General features: G+C 42.8%; 1 protein-coding gene across 1 annotated transcript in view; it reads left to right on the forward strand.

The window, feature by feature from the left end:
* Positions 1 to 20,215, forward strand: part of APBB3 (amyloid beta precursor protein binding family B member 3) — a 74,700-nt gene that overhangs the window by 37,395 nt on the left and 17,090 nt on the right. Inside the window, exons 5-8 of the mRNA XM_066590689.1 lie at positions 3,360 to 3,500; positions 6,660 to 6,787; positions 12,536 to 12,541; positions 20,087 to 20,201. Coding sequence (XP_066446786.1) covers positions 3,360 to 3,500; positions 6,660 to 6,787; positions 12,536 to 12,541; positions 20,087 to 20,201 — 390 coding nt within the window. The remainder of the gene's footprint in view (positions 1 to 3,359; positions 3,501 to 6,659; positions 6,788 to 12,535; positions 12,542 to 20,086; positions 20,202 to 20,215) is intronic.

The raw sequence follows: 20,215 nt of genomic DNA on the forward strand, positions 1-20,215 counted from the left end.
ACCGCCGCAGATACCACCACCGAGCTGGGGCCCGCAATTCTGGGGGTGGGTAGGACGTGAGCGGTCCCAGGCTCTGACTCGGTCCCAGCCTCCACTAAATTCACCCAATGTGCCGTCAGGGAGATATAGTGGCCCTGCCCAGCTGTGCTTGTCCACGTGTCCGTTGTTAAGTGGACCTTGGCAGTAACCGCGTTGGTGAGGGCGCGTACAATTTTGAGGAAGACGTGGTCGTGCAGGGCTGGGACGGCACTTCGGGAAAAGTAGTGGCGACTGGGAACCGAATAGCGCGGGGCCGCCGCCGCCATCGTGTTTTTGAAAGCCTCCGTTTCCACAAGCCTATACGGCAGCATCTCCAGGCTGATCAATTTGGCTATGTGCACGTTTAACGCTTGAGGGTGCGGGTGCGTGGCGGCGTACTTGCGCTTGCGCTTAAACAGCTGCGCTAGCGACGGCTGGACGCTGCGCTGAGAGACATTGCTGGATGGGGCCGAGGACAGCGGAGGTGAGCGTGTGGGTGCAGGCCGGGAGACGGTCGTGCCTGTGTCCAGAGAGGGGGGTTGGATCTCAGTAGCAGGTTGGGGCACAGGGGGAGAGGTAGTGGTGCAAACCGGAGGCAGTGAACGGCCTTCGTCCCACCTTGTGGGGTGCTTGGCCATCATATGCCTGCGCATGCTGGTGGTGGTGAGGCTGGTGGTGGTGGCTCCCCGGCTGATCTTGGCGCGACAAACCTTGCACACCACAGTTCGTCGGTCGTCTGCACTCTCAGTGAAAAACTGCCACACGTTTGAGCACTTCGGCCTCTGCAGGGTGGCATGGCGCTAGGGGGCGCTTTGGGAAACAGTTGGTGGATTATTCGGTCTGGCCCTGCCTCTACCCCTGGTCACCGCACTGCCTCTTCCAACCTGCCCTGCTGCTGCCCTTGCCTCCCCCTCTGAAGACCTGTCCTCAGTAGGCTTAGCAAACCAGGTGGGGTCAGTCACCTCATCGTCCAGCTGCTCTTCCTCCGAATCCTCTGTGCGCTCCTCCCTCGGACTTACTGCCCTTACTACTACCTCACTGATAGACAACTGTGTCTCATCGTCATCGTCCTCCTCACCCACTGAAAGCTCTTGAGACAGTTGCCGGAAGTTCCCAGCCTCATTCGCCGGACCCCGGGAACTTTCCAAAGGTTGGGCATCGGTCACGATAAACTCCTCTGGAGGGAGAGGAACCATTGCTGCCCAATCTAAGCAGGGGCCCGAGAACAGTTCCTGGGAGTCTGCCTGCTCCTCAGAATGTGTCATTTTCATGGAGTGAGGAGGCTGGGAGGAAGGAGGAGCAGCAGCCAGAGGATTCGGAGTTGCAGCTGTGGACGGCCTAGAAGACTGTTTGGGCGATAGATTGCTGGATGCACTTTCTGCCATCCACGACAGGACCTCCTCACACTGCTCATTTTCTAATAAAGGTCTACCGCGTGGACCCATTAATTGTGAGATGAATCTGGGGACCCCAGAAACTTGCCTCTATCCTAATCCCGCAGCAGTCGGCTGCGATACACCTGGACCACGAGCTCGGCCTGTGCCGACACCCTGACTTGGGCCTCTGCGTCCTCGCCCCCGTCCACATCCTCTAGGCCTACCCCTCAGCATGGTGTATTACGAGATTAGCAGAAACAGAATGCTGTAATTAAATGTGCCACTTATTGGTCTGTGGTTGGAGGCTGACTTCGCGTACGTAACGCACAGCAAAGGCAGGCAACAATTATGCGCAAGGCTGGGTATTAATTCAACAACTACTACCCCCAGCAGAGACGCAGTAAACTGAAGGCAGTGACAGGCAGGCCAAATACAGTATTTTTTGGAGGTTTTTAGGAACAACCACACTGCCTGTGATATACACTGTATTTCGATTTCCCTGTTGGAGGCTGACTTCGCGTACGTAACGCACTGCAGAGGCAGGAAACAATTATGCGCAAGGCTGGGTATTAATTCAACAACTACTACCCCCAGCAGAGACGCAGTAAACTGAAGGCAGTGACAGGCAGGCCAAATACAGTATTTTTTTGAACTTTTTGGGAAAAAGCCCACTGCCTATATTGCCAGTATACCTCTTTCCCTGCCTCACCAGTACTGCCCCTATACTCTGTAAAATGACTGCAGACTGAGGACGCTATGGTCTGCATGTCCGATATACAAAAAAAAAAAATTGTGCAACACTGCTAAAAGCAGCCTTAACAGTACTGCACACGGTCAGATGTGGCCCTAAGAAGGACCGTTGGGGTTCTTGAAGCCTAAAATAACACCTAACGCTCTCCCTATAGCAGCAGCATCAGCAGCACTTTCCCTGATCTCTGTCAGAATGCATCTGTGGCGAGCCGCGGACGGGGCAGATTTTAATACTCGGGTGTCACCTGAACTCCCCAGCCACTCACTGCAGGGGGGTGGTATAGAGCTGGAACGTCACAGGAGAAAGTTGTAATGCCTTCCATGTCTTTCTATTGGCCAGAAAAGCGCGCAAATGTCTCAGAGAAGAAAGTGAAAGTAACTCGAACATCGCGTGATACTCGTCTCGAGTAACGAGCATCTTGAACACCCTAATACTCGAACGAGCATCAAGCTCGGACGAGTATGCTCGCTCATCCCTAATCAGCATCATCCACTTACAAAATAGGACATTTTACAAGGGATTGTGTGGGACTTTACTATTGATGACCTATTTTCAGGGGGTCTGCCACTTGGGATCCCCGCCAATCAGCTGTTCACTGGGCCCACTGTCATTGTGAACAGATCCAGAAGCAGACAGATCTGTCTGTAGTGCAGCAGCCCAGTTTGGTATTGCAAGCACAGCTCCCTTTATCTACATTTTTTTTCATCCTTTGGTTAACCTTGATGGACGCCTGTTTTTTTCAATCATGATAAGAAACTTTAGAAAACTTCAAGAGGGCTTCATTTGACAATTTTTCTCTGTAGTGATGCTAATGGGAATAGTTTTTTTGTATTGCTGACCCATCTACACTTACTAGATTTACATAAAAGAAAAGCACTACTGTACTGGATGCATGTAGCAGACAGATACAGAAAGTGTAGAGAGCCATATTTTGAATCCTACTCCAATATCTGTGTTTAGGTTAAAATCCACAAAAACAACACAAAATGTGTGTTCTCAGACAAATATGGCAGTGAACAAGAAGTGTCGGATCCGTTTACCTGATTACCATATCTATGGCTATTCTGTCCAATATTTTGTATTGTTCTGGCTACTCCAGATGAGAAAACATCAACCTACCTGAATATTTGTAATTAGAAATGTGCTATTTTGGTTTAAAATATACCGTATCAGTTTGGCCAATAGAAAAAATATATTTTGTCCCTTTTTTTCAGAGTTTTGCAGTTCATTGTCTCGGATGGGTGGAAATTCCAGAAGAAGATCTGGCTCCTGGGAAGAGCAGCATTACTGTTAATAACTGTATTCAGCAGCTTGCCCACACTAAATGTGATGGCAGTGACATGTCAGCTAATGAGGTAACTGATTATTATGGGCCTATATGCTTTGTGTCCAATTGATGCTCACTCATCATAATTGTGGTATGCTGTAGGGTTATAGGGTTCAATAAATGTATCGATGGAGCGTTCCCACAGCGTTTTTTACTATGTTGTGGGATTACATCAGGGATTCCATCACAGCTGCCAAAATCAGCATTATGGCAGAACTCCCAAATGGAAAGAAATGGATTGGAACCATTCACTTGCATTAGTGAAATGGACATGATCTCGTTGTCCGTTTTACAAGGGTTCCGTTCATTTCCATTATAACATAGTTGACTACCCTGTTCTATACTCCAAATATATTGCCAATAAATGGAACCCTTGTAAAATGGACACCACAGGGGTGTCCTTTTAAGTAATGACGGCGAGTAGTTCCATTCGGAGGTTGTGTCAGTACTGTTTTCGGCAGCTGGGAAGGAGTCTCCCTTATATAATCCCACATCGTAGTAAAAAAAACTATGTGGGAACGCTTTCTAACTAAATTTGTTTCTCAATATACAAAAGTACTTTAAAAAGGAAATAAATACCTGAAAATCCACACTCTATATTGAGAAATAACCCTTAACACAGTGGGGGGATTGGTTCATGAGTAATCAGATTAAGGAGACAGTTTTTTCAGTCAAAAATTTTTTTTTCCAATTCAGTTTTTATTCAGAGTTGTTGCAAATAGTAATAAAGTCAGCAACAAATATAGTAGGTTGGGAGGGAAGATAAGGGGTCGGGGGGAAGGACAGAATAGGAAAGATGGAAAACGATGAAAAAAAAGGGCCAAGAAGGGTGAACCTTCTCGACTTTAGTTCGGTACCTGGCAGAGGGGAAAAAACAATACCCATGGGGTGGAAAATAAATATTTTTAATGACAAGACACATGAATGTAGCAGTTGATTTGATTTGGGCGATGTCACCATTCCTCCATTCTCGTTATTTCTATATATCCTTTTGATTGGCATTTATACATATTATAGACTTCTGATTAGCGGTGTTTTACAAGATGTGACTGACTGTCATGGGGGTAGGAGTGTCACTTTAGGGTTTGCTCATGTCTTAGACATTAGTTTTTTTTCTTGTATTATAAACAATCCACTTTAGTACAGTACAGTTTAGTACTTGGGAGCAACAGCTATCCCTTCCCTGTGAAATGTAGGGAGTCAGTGGATGTGGCCGTTAATCATTTTGTTCTCTCTTATCCACTCATCTGATTCCTCTGCAGACATATGTCTAAACATTCAAGCCTTCCTCTGCGAACACGTACAACCCCCTCATGCCCTATCCCACTCACCCCTACTATTCCTCTTTCTGCTTCTACTTACTGCCGGTGATATATCTCCTAATCCTGGGCCACCTCAGCAAATTCCTTCTATCATAACTCCCTGCTATCACCAACAAACTATCACAAATTCTGCTAACCCTTGAGATCTCTAACCCCATTTCCTTGACCTGCTTCCCCAGTCCTTCTCTCTGAAGCATTATAGAATGCATGTTTTGTCTGCAACAAACTTTCCCACATCCACATCCTTTTAATCTCTCACAACCTGTGCTTCCTGGGCTTAACAGAAACATGGCTGAAATGGCCTCCCCTGTCAATGGTAGCCTTCAATTCACTTACTCTTTCTTTCAAGTGATATGCCCACCATCATCATGGGTGACTTCAGCATCCTCATCGACACGTCTTTCAGCTACCTTCAAACTCCTATCATTGACGTTTTTCTTTGGCTTCTCAAAATAGTCCTCCACAGCCACTCACAAAAACGCACTATACCATATTTTTACATGCCTGTTACCTATCTAACTCCACTTTTCAATTTCACCTTCCCTCCTATCTGACCCCAGGCTTCATACAGCCTCTTTTTTTCCACTTAACTGCCCCCCATAGTCCAGAAACTAGCACACTTTGGTAGGAACCTTACTAGAGATGAGCGAGCATACTCGTCCGAGCTTGATACTCGTTCGAGTATTAGGGTGTTCGAGATGCTCGTTACTCGTAACGAGTACCACGCGATGTTCGAGTTACTTTCATTTTCTTCCCTGAGAAATTTGCGCGCTTTTCTGGCCAATAGAAAGACAGGGAAGGCACTACAACTTCCCCCTGCGACGTTCAAGCCCTATACCACCCCCCTGCAGTGAGTGGCTGGCGAGATTAGGTGTCACCCGAGTATTAAAATCTGCCGGCCCGCGGCTCGCCACAGATGCGTTCTCACTTAGCTGAGGGAAAGTGCTGTTGATGCCGGGGCTGCTATAGGGAGAGTGTTAGGAGTGATTTTAGGCTTCAAGAACCCCAACGGTCCTTCTTCTCTATATGCGCTCAATGGGGCCGGCGGCAGCAGCGCCGACCCCATTGAGAACATATAGAAGACAAATCATTCTTCTCTGCCACAGCTGTAACAGCTGTGGCAGAGAAGAACGATGTTTGCCCATTGAATTCAATGGAGCCGGCAATACAGCCGACTCCATTGAAATCAATGGGCTGCCGACAATCGCGGGATGAATTGTCGGGAAGGGCTTAAATATATAAGCCCTTCCCTGCAATTCATCCAGAAAAGTGTTAAACTAAAAAATATATATACTGACCTGCTCCTGGCAGCCGGAGTTCCGCGCGGCCGTCCTGCAGTGGGTGTGAAGGGGGTGTGAGTCAGACCTGCCCCCTGATTGGCTCAGCGCTGAGCCAATCAGAGGCAGGTCTCACTCACACCCATTCAGTGGGTGTGAAGGGGGTGTGAGTCAGACCTGCCCCCTGATTGGCTCAGCGCTGTTAGTTTTAGAAAAATTGTGTTCTTTTAAATGAGTTTATTCAAGCCTTAAACTACAACTCATATTATGGACTGTGTAGTCTTCAGGCAATACCCATTATATTCTGTCTGTGTTGTGTCTGTATACATATTTGCCTGCAGTAGAGATCTGGCATCGTTTGGAGACTGTAAATGTAGACAAATATATATAGACTATCAGGTCTTGGCCAATGAAGACAGAGGAACATACGAAGGCTGAATGGATGGTTACTTTGTTCAAAATATCTACCGCATAGCATATTACTATTGATAGTATTGGTTGGCGATGACAAACCATTCTTGAATGTTAGACCTAAACTGTTTTCCCGTGTTTCTTTTCTGCATTAGTCTTCATAACTTTACATTTTAGGGACAAAACATGGTTATGATTTTGAAGAAAGATGCAATGACCTTGGTGGATCCATTAGATCACAGTTTAATTCATTCTCAACCCATCATCAACATTCGAGTATGGGGTGTTGGCTGCAATAATGGAAGGTATCATTTATTATCGTTTACTATCAGAAACACTCTAGTTTGATATACATAAAAATGATCCATATGGCCTAAATTAATCCTAATTGTTAAAATAATTACTTACTTGACACGCTTCCTTATGGTTTTCATCAATATATAAATTACTGTATATTTAAAGAGTAAGTATGCAAATACAGTAAAATTCCTTTATTCTGGTTTCTGGTAATGCGGAAGCTGTGATAATTGGTCATTTGTTTGCATAAGGTCCAAAACCAGAAAGCTCAGCAGAGTATATCTAGTAGCTCAAATAAATGTCATATACTTTTCCAGAATATGTAAATAATCCAGCATCTATTGGGTCCTATTGATGCCAGATTAAAGGAATTTTACTGCAGTTTGCTTTAGTACTCTTTAGTAACATCCATTATTGTATATTCAAATTTACACATGCATTCATGTTGCGCTCCAACCATACACTGGGTTCTGCTGCAATATATTTTAGAGATGCTGTAACATTTTTTAAATCTGCCTGTTGTAAGATATCTGGTGTAAACTGTACTTCCCACAGTGTAATCCACATAAATATTGTAGGAACCCTTAAAGGGGTTTTCTGACTTTTTTTTTTTTAAAGTGCCCCAGTGTGGTGTTAAAAACAAAATGGCCATTACTCACCCTCTCACTATGCCTCCAGTTCAATACCGCCAACTCAGTCCCCTTCGTTCCCAACTGATACAGGAAGTTAGGACATTATGTTCATCACTTACATGACCACTACAGCCAAACGTTGCCTTCAGTGGTCAAGTGCTGTTCATGCACACATGACCACTAAGGCCAGCAATTGGCTGCAGCAGTCATGAATTTGATGTAGGTCAGGAGGCACCTGGGAAATAGAGACTATTATATAATAAATTTCCACTTGTCTTTCAATAGGGAGTTTTATCGGGAGCTACAAAAATATTAAACTTTAGGAAGGCAAAGTTCAATCAGCTTAGAATGCCTTTAACCCTATTCCTGGGACAATGTCATCAGAAATAAGAGTAAAGACAATAAATGGGAAATTTTTTAACTATCTTACTCACTGTGAGCAGTTCATATCTTACAGGAAAAGAGGGTTAGCAATAGGAAAACACAATATGGATTAATAAAGATGTAAAGAGGGCAATAAACAACAAAAAGAAAGCACCTAAACAACTAAAACAAGTAGGCAGTGAAGAATTATTAAAAAGCTATAAGGAAAAAATAAATTATGTAAAAAGCAAATAAAAGTAAATTTAGAGAAAAAGAGTCTCATTGCCAAAGAGAGAAAAACTAACTCCAAACTGTTCTTTAGCTATATAAATAGTAAAAAGATTAAAAGAGAAAAATGTTGGCTGTTAAAATGTATAGAGGATGATGAAGAGAAAGTAAATCTGTTAAATAGTTTTTTCTCCAGTGTATTCACTCAGGAAAATAAAATGTGAAAATTTTAGTAAAAAGGGGAAATGCAGAGTGAGAAAGTAAACTCTCCACTAAATATCACCAGTCTATCCCAGGGAGAAGTGCGGAGCTGCCTTAAAAGGAGTAAAATAGACAAATCACCAGGTATGATGGCATACACCCCCGGGTTCTAAGAAAATTAAGTAATGTGATAGACGGACCAATGTTTCATATAATTAAGGACTCTACAGTGACGGGATATGTTCCACTGGATTGGTGCAATGCAAATGAGGTGCCAATGTTGAAAAAGTGAATCTGGAAACTATAGGCCGGTAAGTCTAACTTCTATTGTGGGTAAAATGTTTGAGGGGTTTCTAAGAGATGCTATCCTGAAGTACCTGAAGGAAATTAGTTGTTTAATGAAATATCAACATGGGTTTGAGGGATTGCTCCGTCAAACCTATCTGAGGAGATATGTTCTAGACTGGATTGAGGAGAGTCATTGGATCTTGTAAATCTTGAGTTTTCCAAAGCGTTTGATACTGTGCCGCATGAAATATTGGTAGATAAAATGATAATGTTTGTAGAAAGATTGTACAGTGAATTATCAATATTTGCAGATGATATAAACTATGCAAAGTAATCAACACAAGACAGGACAGAATATGTTTGCAAATGGATCTGGATATGTTGGAGGCAGAAAAATGATAAATGTAAGGTTCTGCACATGGGCAGGGATATACAAGTCAGCATTACACACTAAATGGGAAATCACTGGGTAAAACCAACATGGTAAAGGATTTGGGGAGTTTTGTTAACTGCAAGCTTAACCGGGGCAGCCAGTGTCAGGCAGCTGCTGCCAAGGCAAATAGGATGATGGGGTGCATCAAAAGAGCTCTAGGGGCACATGATGAGAACATTTCTGCCTCCTTACAAATTACTGGTGAGACCACACATGAAGTATTGTGTACAGTTTTAGGCATTGGTACTCAAGAAGTACATATCAGACCTTGGGTGGGTTCAAAGCTGGGCAACTAAATTAATAAATGGAATGGCGGACTACAATACCCAGAGAGGTCATCAAAACTGGGGTTATTAGTTTAGAAAAAAGAGATCTTAGGGGTGACACATAATTACTATGTATAAATGTATCAGAGGACAATACAGAGATCTCTCCCATCATCTATTTACACCCAAGACTGTAACAAGGGTGTGCCCTACATGTAGAGCAGTATTTCTCAACTCCAGTCCTCATTGACCCCAAACAGGTCATGTTTTCAGGATATCCTATAGTAAGAACACCTCTGGCAATGTCTGAGGCACTGACAATAATTACATCATCTGTGCAATACTGAGGAAATCCTGAAAACATGACCTGTGGGTGGTCCCTGAGGACTGGAGTTGAGAAACAATGGTCTAGAGGATAGAAGGTTTCTACACCGACATAGAATGTTTTTTTTTTTATGTAAGAGCAGTGAGAAAGTGGAACTCTCTGCCTGAGGACGTGGTGATGGCGAACTCGGTAAAAGAGTTCCAGAGGGGCCTGGATGCTTTTCTTGAGAATAACAATATTATAAGTTATAGTCACTAATAATAGTAATAACTTAAGAAGGGTTGTTGATCCAAGGATTCCTTCTGATTCCAGATTGGAGTTCGGAAGGAATTTTTTTCCCTTCTAAAATGGGGAAAATTGGCTTCTACCTCATTGAGGTTTTTTGCCTTCCTCTGAATCAACATTGGAAGGTAAAAGGCTGAACTAGATGGACATTGTCTTTTTTCAGCCTTACACACTATGTTACGATACTACTATGTCATCGGTTTTTGTATCAGAGGCAACGTGAGAGTTTGATTAATAGCTATTTTATTCTTTTTACCTTGGTGCACTTTTTTAAATGTTGGAAAACCCCTTTATCTGGCAAGTTCTTCTGGGTGATTTTAGCCAGGCATTCACTTTTATAGAACTTACACTGCATATGTACAAACCTGGTGCTGCTTCTAAAAAGAGAATATTCAGATCCTTTTGTTCTAATCCTTTACACCCCTTTAAGTTATCAAGTGGTACATTTCTTATTCAATTCCTGATTCCCTGGAGAGCGTTCAGAGCTACTGACCGTCATTTAATAAATACATAAGGCCCCATCTTGCATTGTTTGGGTAGTAGTAAATTGTAACACAGATTAATGCCAAAAGTTTGAAATATTTTCTTTAGTCTTAAATTACTAGTGCAGACAGTGTTAATAATAGTATGTCTATGTGCTGCATCTTCACATTAAACTGGGTCAAGGACAACTGATGCAATCACTGTGAAGCAAACCTAGTTTAGAAGCTATGTTTCCTCTTATGTACAATATGGCCCAGTGAGCCGATTCAGGCAGAAGTACTCAAGTGCAACCTCTGAACCCTCTATGGTTGTCATCCTTTCTGGTGAGCTTCGAGGGCCCCTTTCAGCATCTCAGACGTTTGTTTTAGTAAATACTTGTATTATCCAATGAACTAATGTGGAACATACATGTTTACACTGTTATTCCTCCTAAGAATAAAATGAAAACTGGATCTCACCAGTCTGCAATCAGTATTCAGCATGTCAGACTGTGTAGGTTGGGAGGGGTACAGTTTCTCCTTGTGAAGAGCACATAGAAGGTGTGAGGAAACCTCAAAGGCCATGCAATGCTCCTCTGAGAAATTTGGTATGCACACAAGAGATGATATAATGCCTCAGCAGCGCCATCTATTAGAAGGTAGCTTTCCTACAAGGCAATGTTAAACGTTTGGCATTTGCTTATACTACCAGTCCTGTTATAGGGCCTCTTAGAAGGTCAGAGATTGACTTGTAGAAAAGCTACCTTCTAATAGGTGATCCCATAGAGCAGGGTTTCTCAAAATGTGCTGCAAGGAGCCCTTGGGGCTCTGAGTGATTATCAGCAGCTCCGACGGAGGATCTAGGTCCTCGCTCTACCACTGTAGCGGTGTCGGAATAGCCTGTACTGAGGAAATGAACATGCAGGACCTGCACTCAGCATAGAAACGTGGACCACAAGCTGGCTCCAGTCATGTGATCCATGTTGCTATCTCAACCGCCGGTCCGGGACGTTCATTTCCTCAGTTCAGGCTATTCCAACACTGCTACAGAGATGAGTAGAGCGGGAACCAATGCAGATTATAATAGGGGTGATTGGGGCGACCACCCCGGGCCCGAGATTCCAAGGGGGCCCACGGCTGTACCAATCGCTCCTGTTGTAATCCGCACTGCTAAACCTCAAGCCTCAGGGAAAGGAAGGGGTTAGCAGTGCAGCAAAGACAGAGAAGGCTGTGTGTAATAAGTAATTTATCCCCTTCCTCTACCTGCATCTGAAGAGCATAGCGGCAATGAGGGACCCCATCACTACTGAGGTGGCAGTGGGGGACCCCAATACAACTGGGGCAGCAATGAGGGACCCTATTACTACTGGGGCAGCAATGGTAGACCCTATGATTATTGGGGCCAATATAGGGGAAGCTACTACTATTGGGGCCACGAATATAGGGGGTTACTAATACTACATGGGGTGGATTTGCTGCGGAATTTACAGTAGCTGTAGCAGCAAAGTGGATGAGATTTTGAAAATCATCCACACACTGTAGAAAAAATCTGCACCAAACCCGTGTGGATATTGACATGAGGTGCGGGATTCAATTCCACAGCATGTTAATTTTAAATATAATGTATATCAATAGCCCATCCAGCACTCCAGCATTCCTCCCTTTTCTTTTAAATGGCCCTGTCCTTTTTATAACGACTGAGGTAAAAATCATGTGTTGTGATAAGCCATGCCCCTAACCCCTCCCCTGACCACACCCTCCACAAGAAACTTTTGCTTCTAAAAGGGCTCCATGGCTGAAAAAGTTTGGGAACCACTGCCATAGAGACATTGTACCATCTCTCTATATGCAGCTAGAAACAACATTTCCCACAATTCCCCCATTCTGTACCTCCTTCCTTTACATGTCCCTGCTATGCGCTACCCTGCTACTGGTCAACAATCTGTTCCTGAGAGCTGATTGTTCCTAATGAGCAAGCCCAACCTGTAGTGTTAGAATGTCTACAGCTTGTATCCAGAGGCAACCTGTGAGTAAACACTTGTGAAGTGCAGGAGAAGGCAATGGTTTTTAGAGGTACAGACATAAAATCCAGAGCAGATCTACATTGCAAATCTTAATAACATTTAATTATCATTCATTTTAAAGCAACTTTAACCAGACTATCTGTAAGTGTAATACCCCTTTAAGTTGTTTGAGCTGAATGTCATTAAAAGTTTATAAAAATCTTTTATTTTTTTTTTTATCTTGCCATGTCTTCACCCTTGAATCATGAAGGGACAGGTAAGGAACCACTTATCAGACACTGTCGACTTACATTGTGCATCATCAGTAGATGAATTGTGATCCTTTCCCCATATGATCCAACAATAACAAAAGTTGTGTAAGATAAAAAGCTTTAATGTATTTAATTCTGAATTTACTGCAGACATTTTGTTATTTAATGTCTTTATTATATAAAGTTGAAAAAAAAAACTTACAGAAGCAGCGAGGGCGCCGAATGTATAGAAATAACTGTCTGTATATAGAAGATGGATACAGCAGTAAGATTAATCTACACACAAAAAAATCCAAAAAATGTAAAGTGGTAAAATTGTATAGACTCCATCTGTGTACCATGTGTAACACTGCAGGCGTTAGAAGTCTATGGGAGAGTAAGTACACAATAATCTGAAAAAAGTCAGATTTTTCCGCGGCGTGCGGACTTCAGAGGGTGACAGTGTGAGATTGGGAGAGTAGGGGATTATAAAAAAAATACATCACCCGGTTCCCCATTACTTACCCTAACAGCACCATAACTTAGTTTATGGTGCTGTTGGGAGGTGACAGGTTCCCTTTAAAAGGTGTTGCTGGCCATGGCCAATGGGCAGAACACTATGACTACAATAGAGTGAAGCTGTTCCTACACATTAGTTGTATATAGGCCAAACCCACTGATTTCAGGGGAACCAGCCGCCCATCTAAAGTGTATTACGGATTCCCAACTTTCTTCTGGTTGCAGATGTCGGAGGGGATAAGGATCAGAAAGTTAGATTTCAACTTGCCTGCTCTTTTTGATCTTGGGGAGATAAACCCCTGCCACAGGTATCTGGTAGTGGCTTACTCTCCTTTATCCCATTCAGAACACATGCAAGCTTGGCCAAGTCTAGTGTGCATGTGTACGGGGGAAAGTTCGGAAAGAGAACAGTTTTTTTCTGACGTACACATGGTGGCCTTGCCGTGGCCTGTCAGCTTATGTGTTTTGGCCAAAATGCAAACTGACACCCGCATTTATCAATGTTTTTTTACTTGCAATGTTCTACAGATGCTGGGGAGCTCAGGATGCCTTGCCAGTGTGGCGCACTGTGGTGATACAGGGCAATCCACTGCTTTGCCAGTAGGGGTTGTATTCCTGTATTGTGTGGCACACTTATCTGTGGCTGGCATCCTTGTTATCAGTTCATATGTGCAGACTATGTTGTCAGCAGTCACCCCTCCCCTAATCTTGGGTTGAGTTGAGTGGCTGCACATTTGTCTGCAGTGAACATTTAGCTCCCTCATATTGCAATCTGGCTTTCTGCATGCTACTAGGGAATATGGTGATTGAGCTGCCCTGCAGAATCAGGTGATGCATTTTTGGCTTCTTTTTCTGTGAGCTATTACTGTTTACCAAATGAGCATTCATCCAACACATATCGAATGTGTATGGCCTGAGGTGAATGAGAAAGGAATAGAGAATGGGCCTATCATGTGGCCACTGTGAAGAGATATATTGTGAATTACAGTCCAGAGGATCAACTAATAACTCTTCCTTGCTGTATGCTATTAACCTTGGAGGCTAATAGCATAAACTGAAGAATTATACATTAAGATATCTTAGGTTTGAGATGTTTGTGTGCAGCGTAGTGAATGTACTGTGCGGTGATGCCATAAGAGGAAACTACAGTATAAGATCATTTCTCAGGTGTCAAATCGGCTTTTTCTCTTCTCAAGTCCTTTATTGCTAAAAGAAAAATAGAAAATAAATACATCATTGGTATCACTGCTTCCGTAAGAGCCGACCTATAGGATTATCATGCTGTTTATGTTGCATGCTGAACTAAACAAAAACGCTAGAATTACTGTTTTTAGTCACCTTGCCTGCCAAAACAACAGAATAAAAAGTGACCAAAAAGTCAAGTGTTTACCAAAATGGTACAAATGAAAACTATAACTCTTGCAACAAAAACAATCTCTCACACAACTCTATTGATGGAGAAATAAAATGTTAGGACTCTTTGAATGTAACACAAAAAAAAACATTTATTTTAAAGTGGTTTTTTTTGTGAAAAAAACCCTATAGGTGAATTCTTTGAGGGGATTGGGTTGCAAAATAATGTAATTTCTCATGGGTTTCAACTATATTAACACCTTCAGGTTGCTAGTAAATGCAGATGCAAAACCATTCTAGCAAAATCTGCCCTCCAATAGTCAAACGGCACTCTTCCTCTTCTGAGCCCTGCCATGTGCCCAAACAGCAGTGTACAACCACATGTGGGGTATTGCAGTAGATTGTGGAGTGCCTTTTTCTCCTATCACCCCTTGTAAAATAAAAAGTTTTAGCTAAAACAACATATTATAAACATGTATGTTTTCATTTTCCCTAACTAATGCTAAAAAATTCTATGAAACACCCGTAGAATCCAAATGCTCATTACACCAGTTGCTGAATGCCTTGAGGGGTGTAGTTTCTAAAATATGGTGTCTTTGGGTGTGTTTCATAAAGGCTTCTAAAAACCTAAACTAGTGCCTGAGACACAAGTAGCCCCAAACTCCACAAGTTGCTCCCTCGTGTCTGAGGCCTGTTATGAGCCAAGTAGCACGTTAGAACCACATGTGGGATATCTACAGAACCAGGGTAATGAATATTGAGTTGTGTTTGTGGGGAAATACCTGCTGTTACTAAAAAGTTTTAAAAATTGCATATCTGAAAAAAAAAGAGTTTTCCATTTCACCTCCACTTTGTTATAACTCCCATGAAACTCCTGAGAGGTTAACAAACCACTAAATGCCATTTGAATACTTTGCAAAGTTCCAGTTTTTAAAATGGGGTGATTCTGGAATGATTAAAATATATAGACTCCCACAGAGCAGCATGGTGGCTCAGTAGTTATCACTGTTGCCATGCAGCGTTGGGGTCCTAAGTCAACATCTGCATGAAGTTTGTATGTTCTCCCATGGGTTTCCTCCAGGTTCTCCGTTTCCTGCACACTCCAAAAACATACATAGTTGAACTTATGCCTTTTTTACACGAGACGATTCTCGTTTGCGCAAGCGAATGAGCTGTTCACGTTATCACCAGCTCATTCGCACTTGCGCAGCATGTCAAGCAAGTCAAACACTGCTCATTCAGTGTTTCATTCCTATGTGAAACACTAAATGAGCAGTGTTTAAATTGCCCAACAGGTGAACAAGATTTTTATGCCGGGCTGAAACAATGCCGAGTGAGAACCTCACGGTTCTCATTTGTCATTGGCTGTGTTTAAACTGAACGGTTATTGGTCAGTTTAGCTTCCTTGAATATTTTACCTGTGTATATCACTTGATGTCCCAGTGAGCCCCAATGGGGACATCAAATAATATACAGTGGTGCTCTGGAATAGGAACTTAGAATGACCCACCAAGACCAGAGAATGGGGTGTGTTACTTGCTGTGGTTTTTCTCTGCCGATATCCCTCTTACCTATTGGTTTGGGGTCCTTCCTTCAGCTCTCTATAATGGCAGCTGCAATGTTTTATTTAGTTAATGTTCACTGCTCTGATTGGCCAGCACTAATCACATTAGCAGTTCTGGCCAATCAGGGGGCAGGTATAGTGTATTGGTAGTGTAACACTAAAAATGTACTGTGAGTAGAGATGAGTGAGCATACTCGCTAAGGCTAACTACTCGAGCGAGTAGTGCCTTATTCGAGTACCTGCCCGCTCGTCTCTAAAGATTCGGCTGCCGGCGCAGGTGACAGGTGAGTTGCAGGAGTGAGCAGGGGTGAGCGGGGGGGAGAGAGGGAGAGATGAAACTCCCCTCCGTTCCTCCCCGCTCTCCCCCGCCGCTCCCCGTCCGCCGCCGGCAGTCGAATCTTTAGAGACAAGCGGGCAGATACTCGACTAAGGCACTACTCGCTTGAGTAGTTAGCCTTAGCGAGTATACTCGCTCATCTCTAACTGTGAGGAATAAGTAGTGTGAAGATTGTATTGGCCATCTTGGATGGCTATAAAGGGGGCCCAGAACTAGCAGTTCAAAGGGCATCGGCGTAATATAACTGCCTCCTAAGATCCCGGGCAAGATTTTGTCAAAAAAACAGAGGGTCACATTAATTGGTCTCTAAAAAATACATGTATTGGACATTTTCTTAAAAACTTCTACATTTTTAATCAAACATATAATCCTTAGAACATCGTAAAATAATCAATAAAAATGGGTGCCCACATTTTAAAAACACAAATTTAGAAAGGTGGGCAGAGCTTCAGGAGTGGAAAAGACATGGCAATTTGAATCAAAGGGTGCTGCTCCCCTAGTAACACTACAGAGGTGGCACGTTATACTGGTGTTGGGTGCATGAAGAGGAGGTTCAGGAAAAAATAGGCTTTTGGTGCGAAACACAAAAGAGGATATCGACAAAAGTCGATTATAATCAACTTGGAAATTGTGGATAGTGAAGAACTTTATCAAATGCCACCACATGGCGCGTTACGAAGGTAAAGCAGCCTCTTTGTCAAACAGCTGGACTATATTGTTTATATTAAAACAACTAAATCAAAGTGAGGGTGAATAACGATAAAACAACAGTTATGGACCAAACAGAGGGGGTCAAATTAAAAATAGAATCAAATGAAATTAGGATTATCAGAGACGACAACAGAAATGTATAATTGAATTATACATTTATAATTGTTTTCAAATTTTATGTAAATTTCAGATTTTTATTTATAAATAACCAGAAAACATATTGACCAAACTTTGAGCCAAGATAAAGTAAAGCGGAAAAAAAACTTTCCCAGGGATCACTTAGATAAGTAAGAACATTCCAAAGTGATTATAGCATAAAGTGACATGTCAGGTTAGACAAATGGGCCTGCGTCCCGAAGTCCAGAGCTGCACCATGTCCTCAAGGAATTAATTAGGGAATTGCAAAATGAGTTTTGTCATTTGAAGCAACAACAACATAATTTAGCTTGTCACACAGGCTGCAGCGAGGCATTTATCATTGATGCCAGTGCATACTGATAAACCCATGGCCCGCACTCATGCCAAGGTTTCTGCAAAGATGGAAAGTTCATTCTCTTTCATCTTCTGACTCATCAGTGGGAGCCACATAAACAACAAACAAGTTATACCCAAAGGCAGTTGCTATGAGCTCATTCATGACACAGACACTGGAGACAAGCCTGCCCTCCCCCAGCAAGGCTCCATCGGCTTTCTACATGTAGAACTTGCATTCAGTTCTCCTGCTGTATTCACAAACTCTTAGATTACAGTAAAAAGCATCTTGTAGAAATAGTCTGTGCGAGTATACGGCACTTGTATATAGCTGGTGTCCTTGGATTTGTGGGGAATATGTATTCTTCATTCATGTCTGTTGTCTTTATAAATAATTCATTGATTTCCTAGTAGAAAGTAAATGAAGCAGCCCAGTATGTAGTGCGGCATGAGCTCTATTATTAGGAGTTGCTTTCTCTATACCTGTCTTAGTTGATATGCTGTATATGAGTCGGTGACCGCCTTGGCTCATTTTCCTTTCAGATGTAGTTCCCCTATCATGTGCAGCTCTGGAGCCCTCTTGCTCTTGTGGTGCGCTGGGGGCGGAGTCTCACCACACATAGGGCGGAGTCACTTGCGGGGCTCTGAGTTGTAGTCAAGTCCAGCAAGTGATAGATTAGTAAGGCTAGTTATCATTATGTGCGGGATGACTGTTTACTTCGTACACGAGGAGAGCTAAACATGTCTATAGGGTTACATTATCTCATTGGAATCCAAAAGCGTGTAATTCTGGCCTCTGCCAGTATATCACTAAAAGAAGCTGGTATATAGGATAGTAGAGTAGGCTATTCCATACAATGTTATGTAGTAAGAAAATGTATACATTTTTTTTCCCAATGGGACTGTACAGGTGACGGATGTCACTGTATAGCATCTAATTAATGTACTGTAGATGTTCCGGCATATACATTAAACGGATACCATAAACATGATGTGAACAGAGTCTAACATAGAACTAATGTATTTTAGTTTTGAAATTCTGCACTCACACAGAAGAATCTCCTCTGCTTTCAGCTTGTGATACCATGTTTCCCTAAAAATAAAACCTACCCCAAAAATAAGCCCTAGCTACACTACGTGAAAAAAAACTTACCTAGCAGGCACCGTCCAGGTTCATTCCGCTGGTCTCCGCAGTTCCGACAGGCTTCCGTGCAGTTCCAAGGCGCCAACAAATTGGCTGTAATTGGTTAATTGAGCGCCGCAGTAATTAACTGAGCCGCAGCACTCGAGAACCAATCAGAGCAATCGCTTGCTGGAGGCGGGGTTTTCAAACCCCGTTATCAGCAAGCGATGTTCTTTCAATGCTGAGAACTGCATGGACGTCTGCCAGAACTGCGGAGAACAGCGAGAGGGACTCGGACGGCGCCTGTTAGTTAAGTATCATAAGACATTCCCAGAACATAAGACTCTGTGCCTCTTTTGAGGCAAAAATTAATATAAGACAGGGTCTTATTTTGGGGGAAATACAGTAGGATTCTTCCTATCAGCTCTTCCAAGCAGAAAGCAAGGATCAGTGTGAAGCTGCACCTCATAGAAATGCACTGGAGATTCTGCACACACAGAAAGTATGGCTAGATAATGTGATTTGGGGGAAGACAACAATACTATAACTCTATAGCCAATCATTCTAAGAACCTACATGCTATATACACCAGATTTTTCTGACTATAAGATGCAGTGTTGTCTGCAAAGTGTCTGTGCCTTATTGTCCAGAGGCAGGGGGGTCTGATAGATGCAGAATCCCCTGACCGCTGCCTTACTGATTCGGCAGTACACTGATTGATCATCAGATAATACTAGAGATCGCTCACATATCTTCCTCCGGGGGGTGGGGGGTAGGTCCTCCTCTGTACACACAAGGGCAGACTATCGCAAAGATTAAAGGTCTTGCAGTAGCAGCATGACCCTAGCTGTCATGACATATGACCAGGAAGCAGCTAGAGGGGGTCACGTATTACTACACTTGTATATGGGGAGTTAGTGGTAATAAAATCAGTTTAACATGCCAGCTGTGGGAGTGTGTGTGCGTGCATGTAGCAGAGCTGTATGTATGTATGTGTATGCTGCAGAGCTGTGTGTTGTGCGCATGTACAATGATCATGTCTCACTGCTGTGTATGTGTTTAATGTGAACTAGGTTAAATAGGAGCTGCCTGTTAACTTTTAACCCTCTTGTCTACACTAGAACACCAAAGAAGTCGCAGTAGCCCCTCCACTTTGTTAGACCCCCAGAGATGTTTACATTAAAAAGAAATTTTTTTGTCTGTTTTCTTTTGTCTAATCTTGGGTGCATCTTATAGTCCGAAAAACACAGAAACTGCACTGCAGGTCCTTATATAATGATGCCTTCATCAGCAGTATCATCATACGTATGTTTGCATTCTTCATCTATGGTTGTGATATATACAGTATATTTCATAAGATCTTAGTATTTACAAATTTAATTGACTTAGTCCTGGAGACCCTGTTTAACATGTGAAGCCCCTCCAGCACATCACCATTATGTACGCCTGCTACATTTTATTATTATTATATGATAAAATGTCTGTTGTTTTAGGGACTTTGCATTTGTGGCAAATGACAAAGACACCTGCATGCTGAAATGTCACGTGTTTCGTTGTGATGTCCCAGCCAAGGCCATTGCCAGTGCCCTCCATGACATGTGCTCCAAGGTACATGGTAATTC

Source organism: Eleutherodactylus coqui, chromosome 2 (genome assembly GCF_035609145.1).
Source record: "Eleutherodactylus coqui strain aEleCoq1 chromosome 2, aEleCoq1.hap1, whole genome shotgun sequence".
Lineage (NCBI taxonomy): Eukaryota > Metazoa > Chordata > Amphibia > Anura > Eleutherodactylidae > Eleutherodactylus > Eleutherodactylus coqui.